The sequence below is a fragment of the Pan troglodytes genome, chromosome 17, assembly GCF_028858775.2.
Source record: "Pan troglodytes isolate AG18354 chromosome 17, NHGRI_mPanTro3-v2.0_pri, whole genome shotgun sequence".
NCBI lineage: Eukaryota > Metazoa > Chordata > Mammalia > Primates > Hominidae > Pan > Pan troglodytes.
The window spans coordinates 72,107,942-72,129,099 of NC_072415.2; the positions used below are offsets into that span (position 1 = coordinate 72,107,942).

The 21,158-nt window shown below is 37.6% G+C and overlaps 1 protein-coding gene across 29 annotated transcripts in view; it reads right to left on the reverse strand.

Annotated features, from left to right (window-relative positions):
• The window catches only part of PIGN (phosphatidylinositol glycan anchor biosynthesis class N), a 141,861-nt gene that overhangs the window by 15,936 nt on the left and 104,767 nt on the right, over positions 1-21,158 (reverse strand). For 7 of the 29 annotated variants that reach the window (XM_016933818.4, XM_016933820.4, XM_063795797.1 and 4 more), the window contains 3 exons: positions 14,682-14,724; positions 12,562-12,614; positions 10,317-10,433 (listed from right to left, as the gene is read on the reverse strand). In XM_016933818.4, coding sequence (XP_016789307.3) covers positions 10,317-10,433; positions 12,562-12,614; positions 14,682-14,724 — 213 coding nt within the window. Of the gene's footprint in view, positions 1-10,305; positions 10,434-12,561; positions 12,615-14,681; positions 14,725-21,158 lie in introns of all 29 variants that reach the window. The other 22 variants (XM_054672088.2, XM_009434093.5, XM_024350915.3 and 19 more) reach the window with 8 other exon arrangements.

The following is a 21,158-nucleotide window of genomic DNA, read 5'->3' on the forward strand; positions in this document are numbered from 1 at the left end:
CAGCTTGTGATATCTTGCATCAATCAAGTCTTGGTGTCATCTCGCCATAGCAGAGTTAAAGGAACATCAAATTTCAACTTGAAATGAGTTCAGCTGTTCACACTCCCCTCCCATGACTATTGTGCCATCATTTAAATCAGCAGTTCTCAAGGTGTGCATGTGTGATGGTCGAGGGGAAGAGCGTATGTGTGGAGGCACATGGAATTGCCAGGCAGGCCTTTGCAACCTGCACAATGGTGACAAAATGTTGATCATATTTCTCCTCTATAAGGGTGATGGGCGATAGAAGCAGGTCATACCTGTTCAATGTACTGGGGCAGAAAAAGTCTGAGAATCATTGGTTTTAATAAAGTTTGGTATTCACTGTAACAGTACAGATGTTTTATGACACTTATTAATTACATTTAGGATATACAAACACTATTGAATAGAATCATGAGTTCTCTCTCTTTTTTTTGAGTTCTCATTATATCAAAAGAGAAATGATAAACACGTTAGTTGTCATTTGTATTTCAATAAGGTATAACAATCGTGCATGTGAGAAACAATTAAAGTCCAAATGAAGACTGCCATCAAATCAAACTCAGCTCAATCAAACTGATGATCCTGACTCTATTCACCTCACTACAAATGCATTGAGGACGCAAATCTGAATATATGTTTTTATAGTTATGAAAATTACCTCAAAGGAATTTTTTTCTCTAGTTTTAAAAATGCACTTTCAGTATGCCGTATAAAAGGCAATACTCTATAAAGTTTATGACCTGCTATAAATGAAGATAAAGTGTAAAGATCAAAAGAAGAAAATACTAAATTAGCTCTGTCAGCTGAACAGTTTTATGGCCTGGGCAGGATATTTTTCACATGGCTGTTAAAAAGCATACCCGATGCCACAGGTTCTCAAGAGAAACACTGAACTCACACCAGTAGTTTCAGCTGAATACACTGACTGTAGTGTATGCTTCCTGAGTCTCAATTTCAGTTTGGTAAAATCTGCTCTGAAGATGCATTTGAAACACAGAGTACTATGCCTATAAACAGATATACTATCTAATGCCCTAATAATACAATCTTTATTATTTAAGAAACTATACTTATTAACCTGCAACTATTAATAATAGGTGACAAATCTCTCAAAAGTGTTCTGAAAATCCATGGCAATCACCACAACACTATAAACATTACAGATACATGCCAGACTACATTCACGGAGCAGTCAGCTCCCACTCCTCTCTCAAATTCTGGGACAGATTCCCACCATTTCAGGAATAAATGCAAAAAAAAAAAAAAAGCAATAAAATAGTGAGGACAAAAGGGCAACATTCCATTCCCGTGAATAAAAAGCATGGAATGGCTGAAATCGCTAATTATACTATTAACACAAAGGAGTTTAGGAATAAAATTCGTCATGAAGGGGAACCAGTGCAGGAGCACAATTCCAATAACCCCGGCACCTGTGAAGGGAGCTCTGCCGGTCAGTTTATAATATCAGCGACATGACAAGAAACACCACAGCTTTTCAAATGTACCTTCACACAAGAATAATTGGAAACTCAAAACTTAAATGCAACATTCTCACAAACAGAAAGCAGAAAAAGTACAATAATGAAGTTTTGACACGTGAACCCTATCGTATGGTGCTTTAGTTTTGAATCTTGACGTACATTTCCCCCTACTTCCCCACCATTATCCAAGCCTTTTCCTCGCAATAAACTAGATGTTTATGAAGATGCATGAACCACTCCTGCCCATTAGACCAGCACCACATGGTTCACAGAGGCACTATATGACATCACCGCTATAGAGGATACAAAGGAAAGACCTCAGAATTCTAACTTAGCAATAAGAAAAACATCACATTGCAGCATCAATCAGGGGCAATTCCATTTAGAAAGCCTAACTTCACCAACTCAGATTTCATTTTGGTCTCTCCATCCTGACCCTGCTCCCCCCACCTGCAATCAACTTCCTCTCTTAAAGTGGGCACCTTTTAGATGACATAATAAGAGACAAAGAAGACAGAGCAAGGAGATATTTCATCAGGAACGACTAAGAGAATATGTGGGAAATTTATGTAGATTTGTTCAGTGCCATCAGCCTGATGAAGACAGATCTAAGGTTTCTTATACCTGCCTTTGAGAAGTTTCTCAGAGCAAGCATCCCATTTAACCTATGGGGGTTAGATCCCCAATGATGAAATACTGAGAATGAGATAAACTAAGGTTTAACATAACTTATTAACTGGCTGTGCCTTTGTCTTCTTCTTATCCACTTTGGATTTTTAATGTTGTATAGATGGGGGTGTAATGATTATAGCAGGCCACCAGGCATAAATCAGGAAGTCTCCGGGAAATCAGGGCATAGGATCACTGTATATTCAGGGCAGCTCCCATTATAAAAAATATTATCACGAAATATTCCTATAGCATATTTTACCCTGAATTGCATTAATAATATAATATTTTAATATGTATACATAAATCATTGAAACATAAAGTTAACACCCTTTTCTCATGGCTAGTACTGGGTGGTGGTGGTTATAAATGCATTCTCTGCCTATAAGTGCTGATATGTCATTCTGTTTCCCTTGGTTTGAATGATGCTCATTATTTGTTTTATGCTTTTGTATTCTGCTTTTTTTTTTTTTTTTTTTTTTTTTGCTGTTGTTGCTGTTTTGTGCTGTTTATTCCATGATGGCTGTGTAAAGGAATGTTAAGGATAAGGCTGGAGGTACCACACAAATATCAAGAGGAACATCATGATAGACGTTAAATGCAAGCTTGCACTAGCTCTTTTAAAATGTACTGAGCATCAACACTCATGAGAGGAAGGGAAAACAAAAATAACAAAAATGTGTCAAGCAAACACAGGTAATAAATGTAAAATAAAATGGACCATATCAAAATAAAAAACTTAAGCCTCCCAAAGGCTATTTTCTAGAAATTTCTTTATCCAAAATCTATGGTTTTATAGATTTTATCCAAAATCTATGGTTTTATAGATTTTATCCAAAATCTATGGTTTTATAGATTTTATCCAAAATCTATGGTTTTATAGATTTTATCCAAAATCTATGGTTTTATAGACTTTATCCAAAATCTATGGTTTTATAGACTTTATCCAAAATCTATGGTTTTATAGACTTTATCCAAAATCTATGGTTTTATAGATTTTATCCAAAAGCTATGGTTTTATAGATTTTATCCAAAAGCTATGGTTTTATAGATTTTATCCAAAAGCTATGGTTTTATAGATTTTATCCAAAAGCTATGGTTTTATAGATTTTATCCAAAAGCTATGGTTTTATAGATTTTATCCAAAAGCTATGGTTTTATAGATTTTATCCAAAAGCTATGGTTTTATAGATTTTATCCAAAAGCTATGGTTTTATAGATTTTATCCAAAAGCTATGGTTTCTGAAATCCAAATTATTTATCACATATCATGCACATATGCATTGGGCTTTTTACCTCTATGGCTTTACTCATGTCCATCTGTCTGTCTAAAATAGTCTTCCCAAACCTGTAAGTCCCCTAATTGAAATTACAAAAGGTGCCAAAAGGTATAATTTCAATTAGGGGACTTACAGGTTTGGGAAGACTACTTTAGACAGACATATGAAAATGTGGCACATATACATCATGGAATACTATGCAGCCATACAAAAGGATGAGTTCGTGTACTTTGCAGGGACATGGATGAAGCTGGAAACCATCATTCTGAGCAAACTATTGCGAGGACAGAAAACCAAACACCGCATGTTCTCACTCATAGGTGGGAATTGAACAATGAGAACACTTGGACACAGGGTAGGCAACATCACACACTGAGGCCTGTCATGGGGTGGGGGGAGGGGGAAGGGATAGCATTAGGAGATATACCTAATGTAAATGATGAGCTAATGGGTGCAGCACACCAACATGGCACATGTATACATATGTAACAAATCTGCACGTTGTGCACATGTACCCTAGAACTTAAAGCATAATAAAACAAACAAAAAAAGAAATTACACCTTTTGTTCAAGGCCCAGTTCAAATGCCAGACTTGGCATAATGTTTCCTGTCACTGAAGGCTTAAGTGAAGCAGCCTCCCTCCTGTATTTTTATAACCCTTAACCACATGTTGCCTTATATTATAATCATTATCATTATGTCTTTAAACCTATATTAGGCCATAACCTCCCTGAAAGCAGTGGCCATGTGTTAAGAGTCATACACTTCCAGGACTGGAATGTCCCATACCAGTTATACATCCTTATGCTTAAGTTCCTGATGAAGTAGCTATCTGTCTCCAGAGATGGAGCATCACCAAGTCTTAAGGCTGGCAGTCCATTCATCTCTGGGTACTTGACAATGTCTGGGAATGCTTTATGTATGGTGAGTGTTCAATATGTATTTTTTTCTGAAAAATGATCAATTTATTAAACACATACACAATGCAAAACATAAACCTAGCTATGCCACATTATTGTGCAATCAGTCTTTCAGAACCAGTTTCTACTCTGTAAAACAGAAATTGTTAATATTTTCTTCACATCATTTCATGAGACTCAATGAGATAACATAAGTACAATTCCTAATACACTGCATACAATAAATGATATTCTACTCTAGTAATATCATTATCATCAATTTAATACCTTTCTCAATAATCCTTAACTTTTCCCAATCACTGTTTAACTTAACCTGCTTTTCCCAGGTTTGGGTAGAAGTTTTTCTGTGGCAAAACAATACAATCCCCCAATTAGTTTCTGGTGATCCCAGAGGGAGAGGAGAGAAGAGAAACATGGTTGTATTAAATTACTTAAAACAGCTGAACTTGACACTTCTAAAAAAAAAAACTTCCCAGAATTTTCAAGAGAAAAATGGTGAGTCTTTCAACAAGCAACATTAAAGACTGCAGAAGGGATAAAGGAAAGCCTCCTGGACAAGGACAAACACAGGACTTCCAGAATAGACCAAAGGCTGATACTGATGCAGGAAGGGGGTCAATAAAAGGCTAAAAGGCGTTTTCTTTTTCTTTCTCTCTCTCTCTCCCTCCCTTTGTCCTCCTTTCTTCCTTCTTTGCTTTGCATGCCTTCCTTCCTTCCTTTCTCTTTCTCTTTCCTGTCTCCCCTCCTTTCCTTTTTTTTAAAACTTCTTTATAAAACAGTGCATTATTACAGAGGTAGAGAAAGGAAAGAGAAGTTGTTCTGGGAATACTCTGCCAATCAAGTTTTAGATGAAAGACTGAAGGTGACAGAAACGAAACAGGGAAAAGAGTGCTGAACAGAATGGAACCCATGATGAACTAACAAGAGAATGGATTATTCAGTTGAGAAAAACTGAATAAGGGGCAGGATGAATATAATTAAAAAGACAGGCTTGGCCGGGCGTGGTGGCTCACGCCTGTAATCCCAGCACTTTGGGAGGCCGAGGCAGGCGGATCACGAGGTCAGAATATCGAGACCATCCTGGCTAAGATGGTGAAACCCCGTCTCTACTAAAAATACAAAAAATTAGCCGGGCGAGGTGGTGGGCGCCTGTAGTCCCAGCTACTCGGGAGGCTGAGGCAGGAGAATGGTGTGAACCCGGGAGACAGAGCTTGTGAGCCGAGATCGCGCCAATGCACTCCAGCCTGGGTGACAGAGCGAGACTCCGTCTCCAAAAAAAAACAATAAATAAATAAAAGACAGGCTTATGTTGTTGCTCAGTAAGTGGTTGTTGAATGAAAGCATGAAAGACTAAGTATGTTAGTAAGTAGGAAAAAGATAATGAATTCAGGATTCCAGGGCTGAAATCTCCTCTATTTCAGTCCCAGGCATCAAGGTAAGCAAAGGGGATGCTGCAGCCAAGGAAAATTTCTGTTCAGGGGCCTGCTTCTGGGTATCTCGTTTCATCACTACTTCCCTGATTTTGCCCCATTCTCTGTAGCCCTAGCAAAAGCCCTTTTGGGTCTTACTCAAAGCTTTAGTTTTGGCAGCCTAATACTCCCACAGGCTTTCTTTAACCATAGCTTTTAACTTGCTAACAATAGTCTTCATGTCACAAGGCTTTCCTTTTAATTACCAATGTGACATTTACTACTTGTTTCTGTCTTCTGACATAAATAACAAATCACTTTTTCAACTGTGCAGTTTGGCAGCATGCACAAAACAGGCAGTGACTGAGCAGCCTGCACACCCCATGGCAGCTTCCCCATTCACAAGTGCATCCTTTAAGATCAGCTCAACCACTGATCGACTCTGTGACATGAGCAAGTCCCAATCTCCTTGGGGCCACAGTGTCCTCATCTGTAAAATGGAGATGGTAAAATTATCTACTGTGAACGATAGTAACTACTTTACAGTGTTACGAGGAAAATCACATGAAATAATGTAGAAGATAATGTAAATAGAGTAGCACAGTAGAAGTGTTGGTTATTTTTGGTAGATGTGTGACCAGGGGCAATCCTTTGACTGACATCCTGGGCCTCCTACTCAAGTTTGAGCTTCTATCTTACTTTGTCTTTTATCTAATAGAGAGGACTCTGTGGTCTCTGAACAGCCTTTATCACATCTTTCAGGACTCCGATCTCAGATAAACAACTGTTGGGTATGTGGACTCTGTGTAGCAATGCACAGCCTTGCTGTGACCTTGTGGGAGGTTCTCTGCCTCTACTCTGCTCTGGGAATGAGTTAACTCCATTTGGGCCCCACATAATGCCTTCAAAATCCTTCTTTGACAGAGAGTAATTAAACTGATTTAACTAGGGACATTCACTCCTTCTAATTATAATATTCCTCATGCTCATTAGTAAAATAAATGAAAATAAAATCTCCCTCAAAGGGAGGTGTGAGAGTATTCCCATGCAAATACTACTCTGTTTCTCCTTCCCTTTCTAATTAAACTTGAAAGAGTGGTCTGTACTTAGAACTCTACTTCCTGACCTCCAATTCTACTTATGCATTTTTCTCTTTAGCTTTTATCAGTCATACATGCAAGTACTAGAAGAGCAAAATAATGGAGAAAGATTTATAATGAAAAGCAACAATCTTTCATTCCTTCTTATTCACTTTTTACAGCAACCACTCTAACTACTTTTCTTTTTAGATCTTCTGGTGGTTACCCCCCCTAATATGACTTATTACCTTTATGTTGTTGTTTATGCATGCACCCATTTGAAACAAAGTCCCTCCTACTAACCAGAATTTAATCTACGCATACTAGGCTCCACTCATTTCAACTTTTAGTTTTTCTATTTTTCCTTATGAATCAACTTTGAGGTATAATTTACATGTGAGAAAATGGAACCATTTTAAATGTCCAGTTAGCCGATTATTGACAAATGCTACACCCATGTAACTAAAAACAACTTCAATATATAGAACATTTCTGTCACCCTAAAAGTTCCTACAGGCCCTTTTGTGGTCAATCATACCCCAACTGCCAGCCCCAAACAACCAGTGGTCAACTTTCTGTGACTATAGTTTTGCCTGCTCTAGAATTTTATATAAATGGAGTACACTATATACTCTTACATATCTGGTTTCTTTAACTCTATAAAGTATCTGATAGTCATCCATGTAGTTGAGTTCATCACTTACTCATTTCTTTTTATAGGTAAGTAATATCCCATTGTATGGCTATAGCACAATTTGTTTACCCATTCATGTGCTGATGAACATTTGGGTTGTTTCAAGATTTTGGTTCTTATGAATATAGCTGCTATGAAAATTCCTGTACAAGTCTTTCAGCATACGTATGTTTTGCCTTCTCTTGGGTACCTAGGCATGGAATTGCTGGGTCAGAGGTAGTGTGTATTTCACTTTTTAAGAAAGTTTCTTTTCCCTCTAGGTCTCACTCACGAATAGGAAGGCCACCAGTAAGTTCTATGCATGTAATAAGAATTGCTGTGTCGTGTTTTAGGATGAGCAGGAGGGATGCCTGTCTCTGTCCTTTGTTAGGAGGAGGCTACACATGCTAGAATGGAGAACAGCCTTACTAAAGTGGAGGCACATATATCATAGCAATGAAATTCCTCCCAGGTCTTTGTTTGTTTATTTTTTTTTGGTCTCTTTAGAGGTGTCTTCTGGTTTTCTACTTGGAATAAAATGCCTGTAGCACTTTCTCCATGGGGATGAAGGAAGGAGACGGGCTATGGAGAGCCTGTTGATACCATCATTTGGTAGGCAGATATCCAATTAATCTCCTGCTTCCCTTCCTCACTCCTCCTTCCACATTACTGTCTGACTGAGTCTGAGGTCCCTGGACCTCCTTTCCCTTTGTCATACCTGTCTGTAGTTTCTCAGCTGCTGTTTCCTCCCTCTGGTTACCTATCTTCTAGAAATTTGTTGAACTCAAATTTGCTGAACTCAAATTTGCTAATAGTCCTTCTCCCACTCTTTTCATTTTGCTAAGTTTGTTTATTTTTATTGGGGTCTTGGTAGAAAAAAGAAAAATGTTTATCTTTGGTCTGCAGTCCTCACCTGGAAATTGGTGGATCTGATTCAGCACAGCAATCTAGCACCAGATCCTACCCCTGAAACTTCTCCAGCCAAGCTCAACAACGTCCTCTGCCACTTAAACCAAGGCATACCTTTATGTTTTCACTTACACTCTGTCATATCTGAGACTGCATGACCTCTCTCCTGCCTGAAATGCTCGCTTGATTTTCACAATACTGCTCTCTCTAGATTTTCTCCTGCCTTCTGGCCACTTCTTTCAGCCTTGTTTCCACACTTCTTGTTCTCTGCTCTTCACCTTCTCTCACTCTACACATTCTCCCTAGTTCTTGTGACCCAATGTACTCTTGTAAGCCCCACACTTGCAGTGTTCAGACAGCTCCTGTTCTGAAAAGCCTTCCCTAAGCTACAAGACTCAGAGAGACACCCTAAGTGTCCCCACAGTACAAGAGAGACTACTCTAAAATTTCTCACACTGCATCATATGGCCTGCTCACGGATCTGCTTCCTCCTCCAGCCTTATGCTTCCTGAAAGCCCAGAACTGTGAGTTTCTCATCCCCAGCAACTCTCCTAGCATACAGCTGGTGCTCAATAAATATTTGCTGGATTGAATTGAGATCATGGATATGAAAAAGTGCTTTATGTTTTATACATGTTATTACTGGTAATAACAGTAAACAATTTTTACTTTGAAGAAAAAACACGCCAGGTAAAGATAAACCTCAAGCTAATTAAAGAAAATCTAAAATTCTTAGTGCAATACAAATGAATGCCTGTTCATAAACTAATGATGCACATCTTCCTATGAAAACTGCATCTTCTTCATTCCTTGGCACCTGTTTAGAGTCAAACCAATTTAATTTCTCTCATCAAAACAGTCTCACTCCCAAGTTCACAGCAGCATTATTTACAATAAACAAAGGTGGAAACAACTTTAGTATCCATTGACAGATGAACAGGTGAACAATATGGCATATGCATATATACGTACAATGAACTATCATTCAGCCTTTAAAAGGAACAAAATTCTGACACATGCTACAATATACATGAACCTTGACGATATTACACCAAGTGAAATAAGTCAGTTGCAAGAAAGACAAATACTGTATGATTTCATTTATATGAGATACCCAGAGTCATCAAATTCATAGAAACAAAGGTAGAATGGTGGTTGCCAGGGGCTGATGAGCGGGAGAATGGGGTGTGACTGATTAATGCATTCAGAGCTTGTTTTTCAAGATGGAAAGAGTTCTGGAGACAGATGGTGTGTGGTAATAGTTGCACAACCATGTGAATGTATACTTAATACCATTGAACTGTACACTTAAAAATTGTTATGATGACAAATTTCATTATGTGTAGTTTACCACAATTAAAAATAAAAGAAAAAGTCTCATAAACAAAATACTGTATTTTACCAGAATCTTTTTGAAACAAAATTCTGACCAGTGTCTAAAATGAAAATAATCAAATGGTAAAGAAAGGTATGCCAAATGCAAGAAGCACTATAAAGGACAAAAAAACAGAATTACAGAATGACAACAGTAACAATTGCTGACATTCACTGAAGCTTATTAGATGCCAGGCACTATGCTAAATACTTAAATGCTTTATATAAATTAATTCATTCAAAACGACTACAAGAGAAACAGGGGGCTTAGAGAGATTAAGTCACTTAGCAAAGGTTTCACAGCTCAAAAGTAGCAGAAATGAGATTCAAACCCAGGCGCTCTGGTTTAAAGCCCATGCTCTGGCCACTATCCGCCTGGACACTTTAGAATGAGAGGGCTGGGAAGCAGAAGGGGATATCTAAACTTTCCCTAAACTTTCAAGTATAAGAGACAAATGAAAACCAAATCAATTTTCTATGGAGTACCTTTTACGTACCAAGCACGTATGGCATGTAAGAGATTCAAATCCAGTCCTGGATCTGTGAGCATCCACAGTCTATTGGGAGAGGCAGATATGTACATAAATAACCAGGCAGTACATGCCAGGAGTTGCCTAAGAGGTATCAACAGAGGGAAGAGGATGTTTAACACATGGTGTCTCCTGCAAACCCATACAATTCCTGGCAACACAAAGTGATGAATGAATATTGACTAAATGAAATAAAATCAGTATACAAAAATGTATTCTGTCTCAGAATGCATTTGGAGAAGAAAAGGCAAAAGGGTCAATTTTGCTTTCTTCTTCTCAAAGAAAAGAAATTTAACAGGTTATGGCAATCATTGAAATTTAAATCACAATAAAAAGGAACCTGACTTTTTGTTCAGATTATACTTTATTTTTAATTAACTAATTAATTTTTTTTTTGAGATGGGATCTCACTCTGTGGCCCAGGCTGGAGTGCAGTGGCCCAGTCATGGCTCACTAAACTCTGACCTCCCAGGCTCAAGCACTTTTTCTGCCTTAGCCTCCTGAGTAGCTGAGACTACAGGCATGGGCCACTGCACTCGGGTAATTTTTTTTTTGCTTTTTATAGAAACAGGGTCTCACTATGTTTCCCAGGCTGGTCTCAAACTCCTGGGCTCAAGCAATCCTCCCACCTCGGCCTCCCAAAGTGCTAGGATTACAGGCGTGGGCCACTGTTCCTGACCTCAAATTACACTTTAAATAGTTATCACATGTTAAAAGGTTACCATATTAAAGATTCTAAGAGGCAGATAATGATCACATGAAATTTAAACCACCATATAAAATTCATGCTGCAACCGGAACAACCTCATTTTTCTAAACAGAGATGAGAGATTAAGAAAACACACTAGGACTCTGGAATGATCAACTTTGAAACCGCGGATTCAAGCAGTTTATCTTGCATCTTCTGCTGCCCTTTAGTTCTCTCTAGACTTAACATCTATCATCCTCCCCACAGCATTCCATGTAAACATTTGCTAATGTGCTAATGCCAAGAATTGGAAAGATGTCTCATTTCCAGGGGCTTAAAATAATTGCTACTTGCTGCGCTTACCTCAAAATCATACGGGCACCTTCTATACTAAGATACTAAGTTTTAATTTTTTTTTACTGCACTATTAAGAACTTCTGCGTGAGTGTAGTCATGCGCCACATAATGATGTTTTAGTCAACAATGGACTGCATATACACGGTGGTCCCATAAGATGATAACAGACCTAGTGATAGCGCAGTGTCTTTGCAGCACAAAGCATTACTCTGGCTTGTTTGTGGTGATGCTGGTGTGAACAAACCTACTGCACTGCCAGTCCTATAAAAGTCTGGCACACACAATTATGTACAGTACATAATATCTGATAATGACAATAAACAACTGTTACCAGTATCTACATTTACTATACCATATTTTTCATCGTTTTTTAGACTGTACTCCTTTTCCATATATATATATATATATATATATATATATATATATATATATATATATATATTTAACTGTAAAATATCCTCAGGCAGGTCCTTCAGGAGGTATTCTAGAAAGCACTGTTGTCATAGATGACAGCTCCATGCATGTTATTGCCTGTGAACACCTTCCAGTGGGACAAGATGTGGAGATAAAAATCCTGACCCTCTGTAGGCCTAGGTGAATGTGTGTGTGTGTATCTTAGTTTTTATCAAAAAAGTTTAAAAAGTAAAAAAAAGTGATTTAAAAATATTAATTTTAAAATAGAAAAGAGCTTAGAGAATAGGGATTTGTATAGCTATATAATGTGTTTGTGTGTTTAACCTAAGTGTTATTATAAAGTCAAAAAGTTAAGAACCTTATAAAGTAAAAAAGGTTACTGTAATAACTCACTGACTCACCCAGAACAACTTCCAGTCCTGCAAGCTCCATTCATGGTAAGTGTCCTAGATAAGTGTACCAGTTAAAAAATCTTTTACACTGAATTTTTTACTATACCTTTTCTATGTGTAGATACATAAATACTTACCATTGGGTTACAATTGCCTACAGTATTCAGTATGATAACATGCTGTACAGGTTTATAGTCTAGGAGCAATAGGCTGTACCATATCCTAGGTGTGTTGTAGGCTACACCATCTAGGTTTGTGTGAATATACTCTATGATGCTTGCACAGTGAAGAAATTGCCTAACAATATATTTCTCAGAACTTATCCCTGTTGTTAAGCAATGCATGACCATATATACTATACCTTGTCCCAATATCAAGCCAGCTGCCATAATCCTTGACCAAGAAGAAAAAATGCTGTAAAAAAAAAAAGGCTTAATGAAAAACAAAGCTATTTAGATTCAGTCTAAAAACAAAGCTATTTTAGGACTGTATGTTTCAGATTTCTGACTCTAAGAATCACTATTTGACTGTAATCAACAAGAATATGTCATTTACTGAAACTTTTGCTTGGATTAGAATTAGCAGTAGTCTAAAATCCAGAAATAGAATTATCAATCAAATGAACACAAAAGTGACATTTCTGAATAATTAGAAATAAAGAAGAACAAGCCAACATCAATAAAAAAAAACTAGATAATACTAAAGATGTCAGTGGAAAGAAGCCACGTCATCCATCTACCAACAAATATTTACTGTACTGACTACCTACTGTGTGCCGATCACTGTCTTAGGTGCTGGAGATAAACTCCTCCTCACAAGGCATAGGGTGTAGTAAATAATTCCGTCAAATTATCAGGGGTGTGTGTGTGTGTGTGTGTGTGTGTGTGTGTGTGTGTGTAAGGGGGGGATGGAGGGAGTGTTATCATTGGAAAATATAGGCAATTATCGAAACAGAGGAAGGGGTTCATACCCTGATTAGAATGGAAGGGAAGGCTTCCCATTGCAAGGTGAAATCTAAGTAAAAAGTAGGAGTCACATGAAAGGAGGTTTGGAGAGAAAGAAGTTTCTGGCAGAGGGAATAGCCTATATATACATCAAGAGTCCAGAGAGAGCTTGGTAGTGTCAAAGGGAGGATGGTGTAGAGAAAACAAGGATGGAGAGGTAAGAGAAGATGTCAATCAAGTGAGCAGAAGTTATATCACAAATGGCTGTTCAAGTCAATTTATGCAATCTTTTTTATATAAAATTAATCAGAATTTCAATCCTCTTCTATTAATATGTCTGTTTGTCACTTTGCACAAAACTGAAAGCTGATTTGCTCTCACATTATGTGTGGTCAGTTTCAGAAATACAATGAATAATGGTTCACCACCACACAAAAGTACTCTCATCTAAACCGAGTGACTAGGAATCTGATTTGGGAAGCTACCCTTATTAGTATTCCTAGTTACTTCTGGCATGGGATGTTACATGGTGACAAATTAACCTTACCCAAAAAGACCGCTGGTGTTCATTCTCAGCTACTGGGAGGCAATTTCTGGGCCCTTGGAATGTCATGGAATGTCATGCCTCATAGAAGGTTCTGCCTGAGGGCTTGGCCACTGGACAGTCTAATAATGTGATATATGATGAGGGCTTTGGGCCATATTACCAGCTGTATCCCCAGAAGGGATTAAAGGTCAGCCAGGTAGGCAGTATGTGATCAAGCCCCACTAAAAAGTCTGGACAACAAAGCTTAGGTAAGCCTGGTTGGCATTACTCCATGTGTACTGTCACACATCAATAGTGGGAGGGTAATGCTGTCCTGATTCCACAGGGAGAAACAGAAGCTTGGCATTTGGTGTCCTGGACTCTGCCCTATGCACTGGAATAAACTGTAACTGAATATAACAGCATTCAGTGAGTTCAGTGAATTCTAGTGAATTACTAAAGCCGAGGGTGGTCTTGGGAACTCCCCAAAGTTGTAGACATAAAATAGGTTCCTCTTTTTGTTAATGAGAGAGGCCTACCTACATACATCAGAACTCATTTATTGCAGCTACGTCTTGATTAACATCTTCCCAACAGAAAAGCTGTATTTCCTTTTTCCTTCCTTCCTTCCCTCCCCCTTTTCCTTTCATTTTTAATCTGAGAGAAGGGTTAAAAATCAACATTTCAATAGAAAAATGATGTATTATCTAAATTTAAAGTTAGCTTTTTCTGGTAATTTTCTTTGGAAGGTTCATTTCAGATACAAAGCAACATGGAAGACGAGGTATGACAAATTCAAATAAATCAAGTAGTAAGACTTTTGACACCTGAAGAAGAGCACACATCCTGCATAACTAATATAAAAGAACATAATTTATTGTGTAAATTATGCCAGCACTTACAACTCAACATCTAAAGATTTCACGTACCAAAATGCATTCATATTTCTCTTTATTAAATTAACCCAGGACTCTTAATCTAATTTATATGGACTACCCAGTAATGCCTTACCAAAGCCATAATGTCTGATATGACGAGAACAATGAGAAAAAGGCTGGAAAAAAAAAAGAAGGAAAAATTACATCTAATACAACAGGTGCATTTTTCAAGCTCATTAAAATCCAAGTGAGACTAGGCAAATAACCTAGTATTGTTGGTATTTTTGCTTCTGAAAATACAACTTTCAAAGGTTCTTTTCATATTATCATGGGTGACCATACCATAGAGATGAGCTGGACTGTAAAATGTGTTATTAAGTGCTCTGAATATTTATTTCAGTAAAATGAAAGGGACATACATTATGATTTTCAACACTAAACTTTTGAGGTAATTGTTAACTAATATGCAATTTCAAGAAATAATACAGAGGGATCCTCTGTACCCTTTACCCAGTTTCCCCCAGTGGGAAGATCTTGTAAAACCATAGTATAATATCCCAAGCAGGACAATGACACTGATACTGTCAAGGTAAGGAGTGTTCCCAACAGCACAAAGATCTCTCATGATGCCCTTTTATAGCCACATCTGTCCTCCCCTCACCATCCCTCTGCCTAATCCCTCACCCCTGAGAGCCACTAATCTGTCTCCCATTTCTATAATTTTGTCATTTTAAGAGTGTTTTATGAGTAGAATCACATACATAACAAGTTGAACAATTTATATAACACTTTGTTACCTTTTGTAACCTTCTGGGATTGGCTTTTCTCACTTAGAATAATTTTCTCAAGAATCATCCAAGGTGCTGTATCAATGGGTCATTTACTTTTATGGCTGAATAGTACTCCATCATATGGATATACAATGGTTTACTTAACCATTCAAGCACCAAAGGACATCAAGGGTTGTTTCTACTTGTGGCTATTGTTCCAGTTTGTGGCTCTTACAAATAAAGCTTTTATAAACATTTGTGTCTAATTTTTTGTGTAAACCTTTCATTTCTCTAGGAAAATACATCAAGAGTGCAATTGCTAGGTCATACAACAGTAGCATGTTTAGTTTCATAAGAAACTGTAAAACTCTTTTCAGAGTGGTTGTACCATGTTACATTTCCACTAGCAATGCATGAGAGCAATTTCCTTACATCCTCAACAGCATTTGGTGATGCCACTATTTGTTTTTAACTATTCTGATAAACTGTTCTGGTAAGTGTGTAATGATATTTCATTGTTGATTTTTTTTTTCTTTTTTGAGATGGAGTCTCGCTCCGTCGCCCAGGCTGGAGTGCAGTGGTACAATCTTGGCTCGCTGCAACCTCCGCCTCCCGGGTTCAAGCGATTCTCCTGCCTCAGTCTCCCAAGTAGCTGGGACTACAGGCACCCGCCACGACGCCCGGATAATTTTTGTATTTTTAGTAGAGACGGGGTTACACCATGTTGGTCAGGCTAGTCTTGTACTCCTGACCTCGTATCCGCCCGCCTCGGCCTCCCAAAGTGCTGGGATTACAGGCATGAGCCACCACGCCCAGCCCATTGTGGTTTTACATGCATTCCCTTAATGGCTAATAATGCTGAACAACTTTTCATTGTCTTATTTGCCATCTGTATATCTTCTTCAGGTGTTTTGCTCACTTTCTAATTAAATTATTTTTTCACTGTTGAGTTTTGTGCATTCTTTTTATATTCTAGATACTAGTCTTTTGTCAGATAACCTGGTTTGTAAATATTTTCTCCCAGTATGTAACCTATGTTCTCTTCCTCTTACTAGAGTCTTTCACAGAGCAAAAACTTTTAATTCTGAAGAAGTCCAGTTTATCAATTTTTCCTTTTATGGGTTACAATTTTGATGTCAAGCCTAACTCTTCGCCTAACCCAAATCCCAAGGATTTGCTCTATTTTTTTCCTAGAAGTTTAAATCTGTGGTCCATTTTGAGTTAATTTTTGAATAAAGTGTGAGGTTTTGGTAGAGGTTTGTGACTTCTTTTTAATAAATAATTGTTTTTCTAACCATAGGTTTGAAATAAAGACATGTAACTCAATAATTCACATATGCAGATATATACCACAAGTCAGACTGATCATATCTTACTGAAGTATAATTCCATTCAGACACATAATAAAGTGTGTTAATCTGATTAAGAGTTTGTAGAGAATGCAATGGTCATCCAGTACAACCTTCTACCTAAAGCATGAATTCCCAAAGTATCAGTCCCAATAAAAGCATTGTCTAGCACTAGTTTTAGTGGTTGCAGCAACAGAATCCACTCAATTTTCAGCAGCTCCAATTACTGCAGAGTTCTTTCTTCTGTGAATCAAAGCACAACAAATATTCTACCCTATGGACCCAGTTCTTCTGGAATAGAAAAATAATAAATACAATTCAAAAGAGCTTTAGAATGAGTGCGGTGGCTCACACCTGTAATCCCAGCACTTTAAGAGGCCGAGGTGGGTGAATTGCTTGAGGCCAGGAGTTCAAGACCAGCCTGGCCAACATGGCGAAAACCTGGCTCTACTAAAAATAGAAAAATTAGGCAGGTGTGGTGGCACATGCCTGTAAGCCCAGCTACTCGGGAGGCTGAGGCACGAGAATCGATTGAACCTGGGAGGTGGAGGTTGCAATGAGATCACACCACTGCACTCCAGCCTGGGTGACAGAGTGAGACTCTGCCTCAAAACAAACAAACAAACAAACAAAACCTTTAAAAAACCTTTACATACCTTTTTTAAAAAGTTTTGATTTTTTAGAAATATTTTTATTTTTCTAAAGATAATTATATTACTGTGTGACACAGATGATATTCTGGGATCCTTCTGAAGTTAAGACACATCTGATTAAGTTATTTATTGTCTTCTCAGCCTCAGTTTCCTTATCTATAAAATGGTTGTAATAACATCTATATTTCCTAGTATCATTGGAAAAATTAAGTCAGGTAATATGTGGAAAGTACCTAATACAGTGCCTGACATATGGTATCTGCCTAGTAAATATCGGTTTCATTCTCACTCCTTAAACAAAAGCTTTAAATGAAATTAAAGATATAATCTCTCCCCTTATGGAGTTCACAAGGTGTGTATTAGCTAGGGTTGCCATAACAAAGTACCACAGATTGAGCGGCTTAAACAATATAAATTTCCTCATAGTTCTGGAGGCTGGAAGTCCAAGATCGTGTGTTAGCAGCGTCGGTTTTATTTGAGGTCTCTTTCCTTAGCTTGTAAATGGCCATATTCTCCCTTAGGTTCACATGTTATCTCTTCTGTGTTTGACTGTGTCTTAATCTTTTCCTCTTATAAGGACATCAGTCATATTGGACTAGGGCCCACCCATATCACCTCATTTTAGTTACCTATTGAAAGGCCCTGTCTCCAAATTTAGTCATATTCTGAGGTACTTGGGGGTCAGGACTTCAACATAAGAATTTTAGGGGACACAAATCAGCCTCTAACTGGGTGTGAAACAGAAAAGTAAGAAACAATTTTATCAGCCACAGTCTGAGTTACCTAACTTAGCCAGAAATTTGAGGGTGGAAGGATTCTGGAGAGTGGAGCAGTTGGGTAAAAAAGGTTTAACAGAGAATACGATCCCTGAACTAAGTCTTAATTAAAAGGAAGGAAAATGATTTTCCAGAGCAAATCTTCATATTCTCGAACCATTCTGTGGAAACTGAAGAACCCAGAAGTAAGCCTGCTCAAGGTCACACAGCTAGTAACAGTAAGTCATAGACTTCTAACAGCAAGTCTGGCCCCACAGCCTGTGCTCCTAACCATTATGCACACTGCCTCCCTATGGCTCTACTGACTCTCAGAGGCCTTCAGCATCTTCACCACGTTCCTTTGAATGTGTCCCCGGTTCCCTCGTTTATTCATATGTTGCTCAAATGCGAAGGCATAAATGTAATACACTATTCAATATTCATGGTGATCTAATTTTAAGAAGGATAGGGTTATCATTCCCTTGCTCTAAATACAATAATTTTATTGAAGTCAGGTTAGTTATATGGTATTATTTGATCTCCAAGATGTTTTGAAGCTACTGTGTACCTAGATCCTATGAGTTTCCTCGTAAATACTTTTTTATTCAAGAGATAAATACCTGCTATTGAGCTTTTATCCAATTGGTAATAAATATTACTTATCATCCCCACTGAGCCACTGTGATTGTTCACTTGCAAAACCCTTCATTGATCTCCCTGCTCTTATTCTTGTCTTCCTGAAGTTATTATCCATGCAACAGACAGAACAGCCTTCAAAACCTACCAAAGGCTTCTTGCCACAACTGAATAATGGTGAAGTCCTATCTGTGGCCTAAACGGCCCCTTCTTTTCTGCCCCTGCCAACCTGTTCAACTTTATTTCCTACAATTCTTCTGCTAGCACACTCTGCTTAAGGCTACCTTTCTTGCTGTTCTCCAAATACACCAAGCATGTTTTCAACTCATGCCCTTTGTATGTTTCACTCCCTCCACCTGAATGAACCATAAAACTATGTGAGTAAAGACCATATTAAGGTTTTTGCATAAATTGCTTCTCCTAAGAGAAGTCTCCCTGAATCACTTCATTTTTTCCCCTGACATTTAACACTACTTGAAATTTTGTTATTACAAGCATTTTATTTTCTTTGTCTCCCCAGGTAGACAGTAAGCTCTGATCACGAAATGTATCACCAGTGGCTAGTACAGTGCCCGGTATATGATACAAACTCAAACCCTATGTGCTGAATGAATAGTAGGAGCAATTAGCATAAAATAAAACTGAAAATGGCTAATGCCACACATTGTGAAATATGCTTTAGATTTAAGACTGACTTAAGAGCCTTTTCCTTTTGATTTCATAGAACACAAAAAATCTGACCCAGGAAAAATTAGACCTGGTAGAAACAACACCAAATAACATTGTAGAAGGCTAAAACCACACAGAATAAAATCTGTAACTAACAAAATAATGATGGAAGAAGCAAATCTTAACAATAACCAGATCTGTAATATCTGATCTAGGTGAATGAGACCTGGTAGATATGATAACTGTAGAAGAAAAAAAAAAAAAACTCTGGCAGGAGCTGAAATCCATAGACTTTAAGATAAACAAAAACAAATAACACAAAAACTTTCTGAAAATTAATAAAAATAATTTTAATAAATTAAAAATCAAAATAGAAATACTTAGAAGTAATTTACTTCTATTTCATATAAAATTAATTTAAAAATTAAGCTGATTTAATAGAGTACCCACATAAAAACACTTTCCCAATAAAAGTTATTCAATATTATAATAATTCTGATTCAAATCTGGATTCCTATATATGTGAGCAAAACATTCTGGAGATAAAAATATCCATCAGAACAAAATGGTATATTCAAAATTAGAGTCAAAATATTTTCACTTCAATTAATAGAGGGCATGAGAAAACTAGCTTTTTGGCTGCTAGATCACATTGTTGACAACTGCTATTTCCAAGTTTTTGTGGTTTTTTTCCCCCCAATCCCTGCCGTGTAGCCATGGCTCTTGTACAGTTGAGTATTTAATCAAACACAGAACTGAAAAATCATCCCTTTCAGATCTTATATGGTTGGTTGTTGAATACTTCTGTAATACTAAAACTTGTTTCTCTTTCTTAGCGGCCTTCTAATCTTCTCTCATGCTTTGCTGCATTCTGAAGGTGACAAAGGTCTTCATGGTCCATGTCATCTCAAACTGTGAAATGAACTGGCCACAATTGTGACACTTTTGGCAGGTTGTTTCACACCCCCACACCTTCCTTTTCCCTAACGACCTTCCAGTTTAAAATGAATGTGTGCCAGACAGAGTTCTGGCCATAGAGACATAGTCAGAAATCTGCTACATGGGGCCTTTGGGAAAGACACTGCTACCCTGACAGAAAAGGAGAATCAGCTGACATATCTCCTTGCCTTTTTCCTCATTAGTCCTTTTCCCTTGTTCCTGTCTGGATGGCAGATGAGATACGATGGCAGATGGAGGCATGATGAGAAAAACACGAGGGTAAAAGCAACAATCTAAGAATCTACCATTCTTAGGAATGCAGAAAAGCAGGGTTGCTGATGGCATCACAGAGTTATGGGCTGCCAACCTCCAGACTCCATGTGACGTGAGGACATAAATCTCTATTTCTCTGAGCTACTGTTAGTTAGATTTTCATTGCTTACATCCATAAGCATTCTTAACAGATAAACTATCAGGTAATCTTCATGCACAGCTACTACCTTTTTGTGGTCTCTACCCAAAATTTACAAGGTTTTGTTGATGAACCCAATTATTAACACTGAGACACTAGATAAATTATTAATAATTAGAAAAGTAAATTTTAAGTTATGCAAAAAAAACAATGTTAATACAACTTTTCTACTTCACTTTTGTTCAATACACATTTTAAGGAGTGAGTCGGAAGAGAAGCAGAATCATTTCACTGGTTTGTTATACTGAACTCGTCCTTGGCATTATAGATCTAATAAACAAGTAAGTCATTAGTATATATCTCCACCCCCATCTTAACTGTAGGCTTCCAACAGTTGTAAGAAAATGATTAGCAATATAAATAGTAA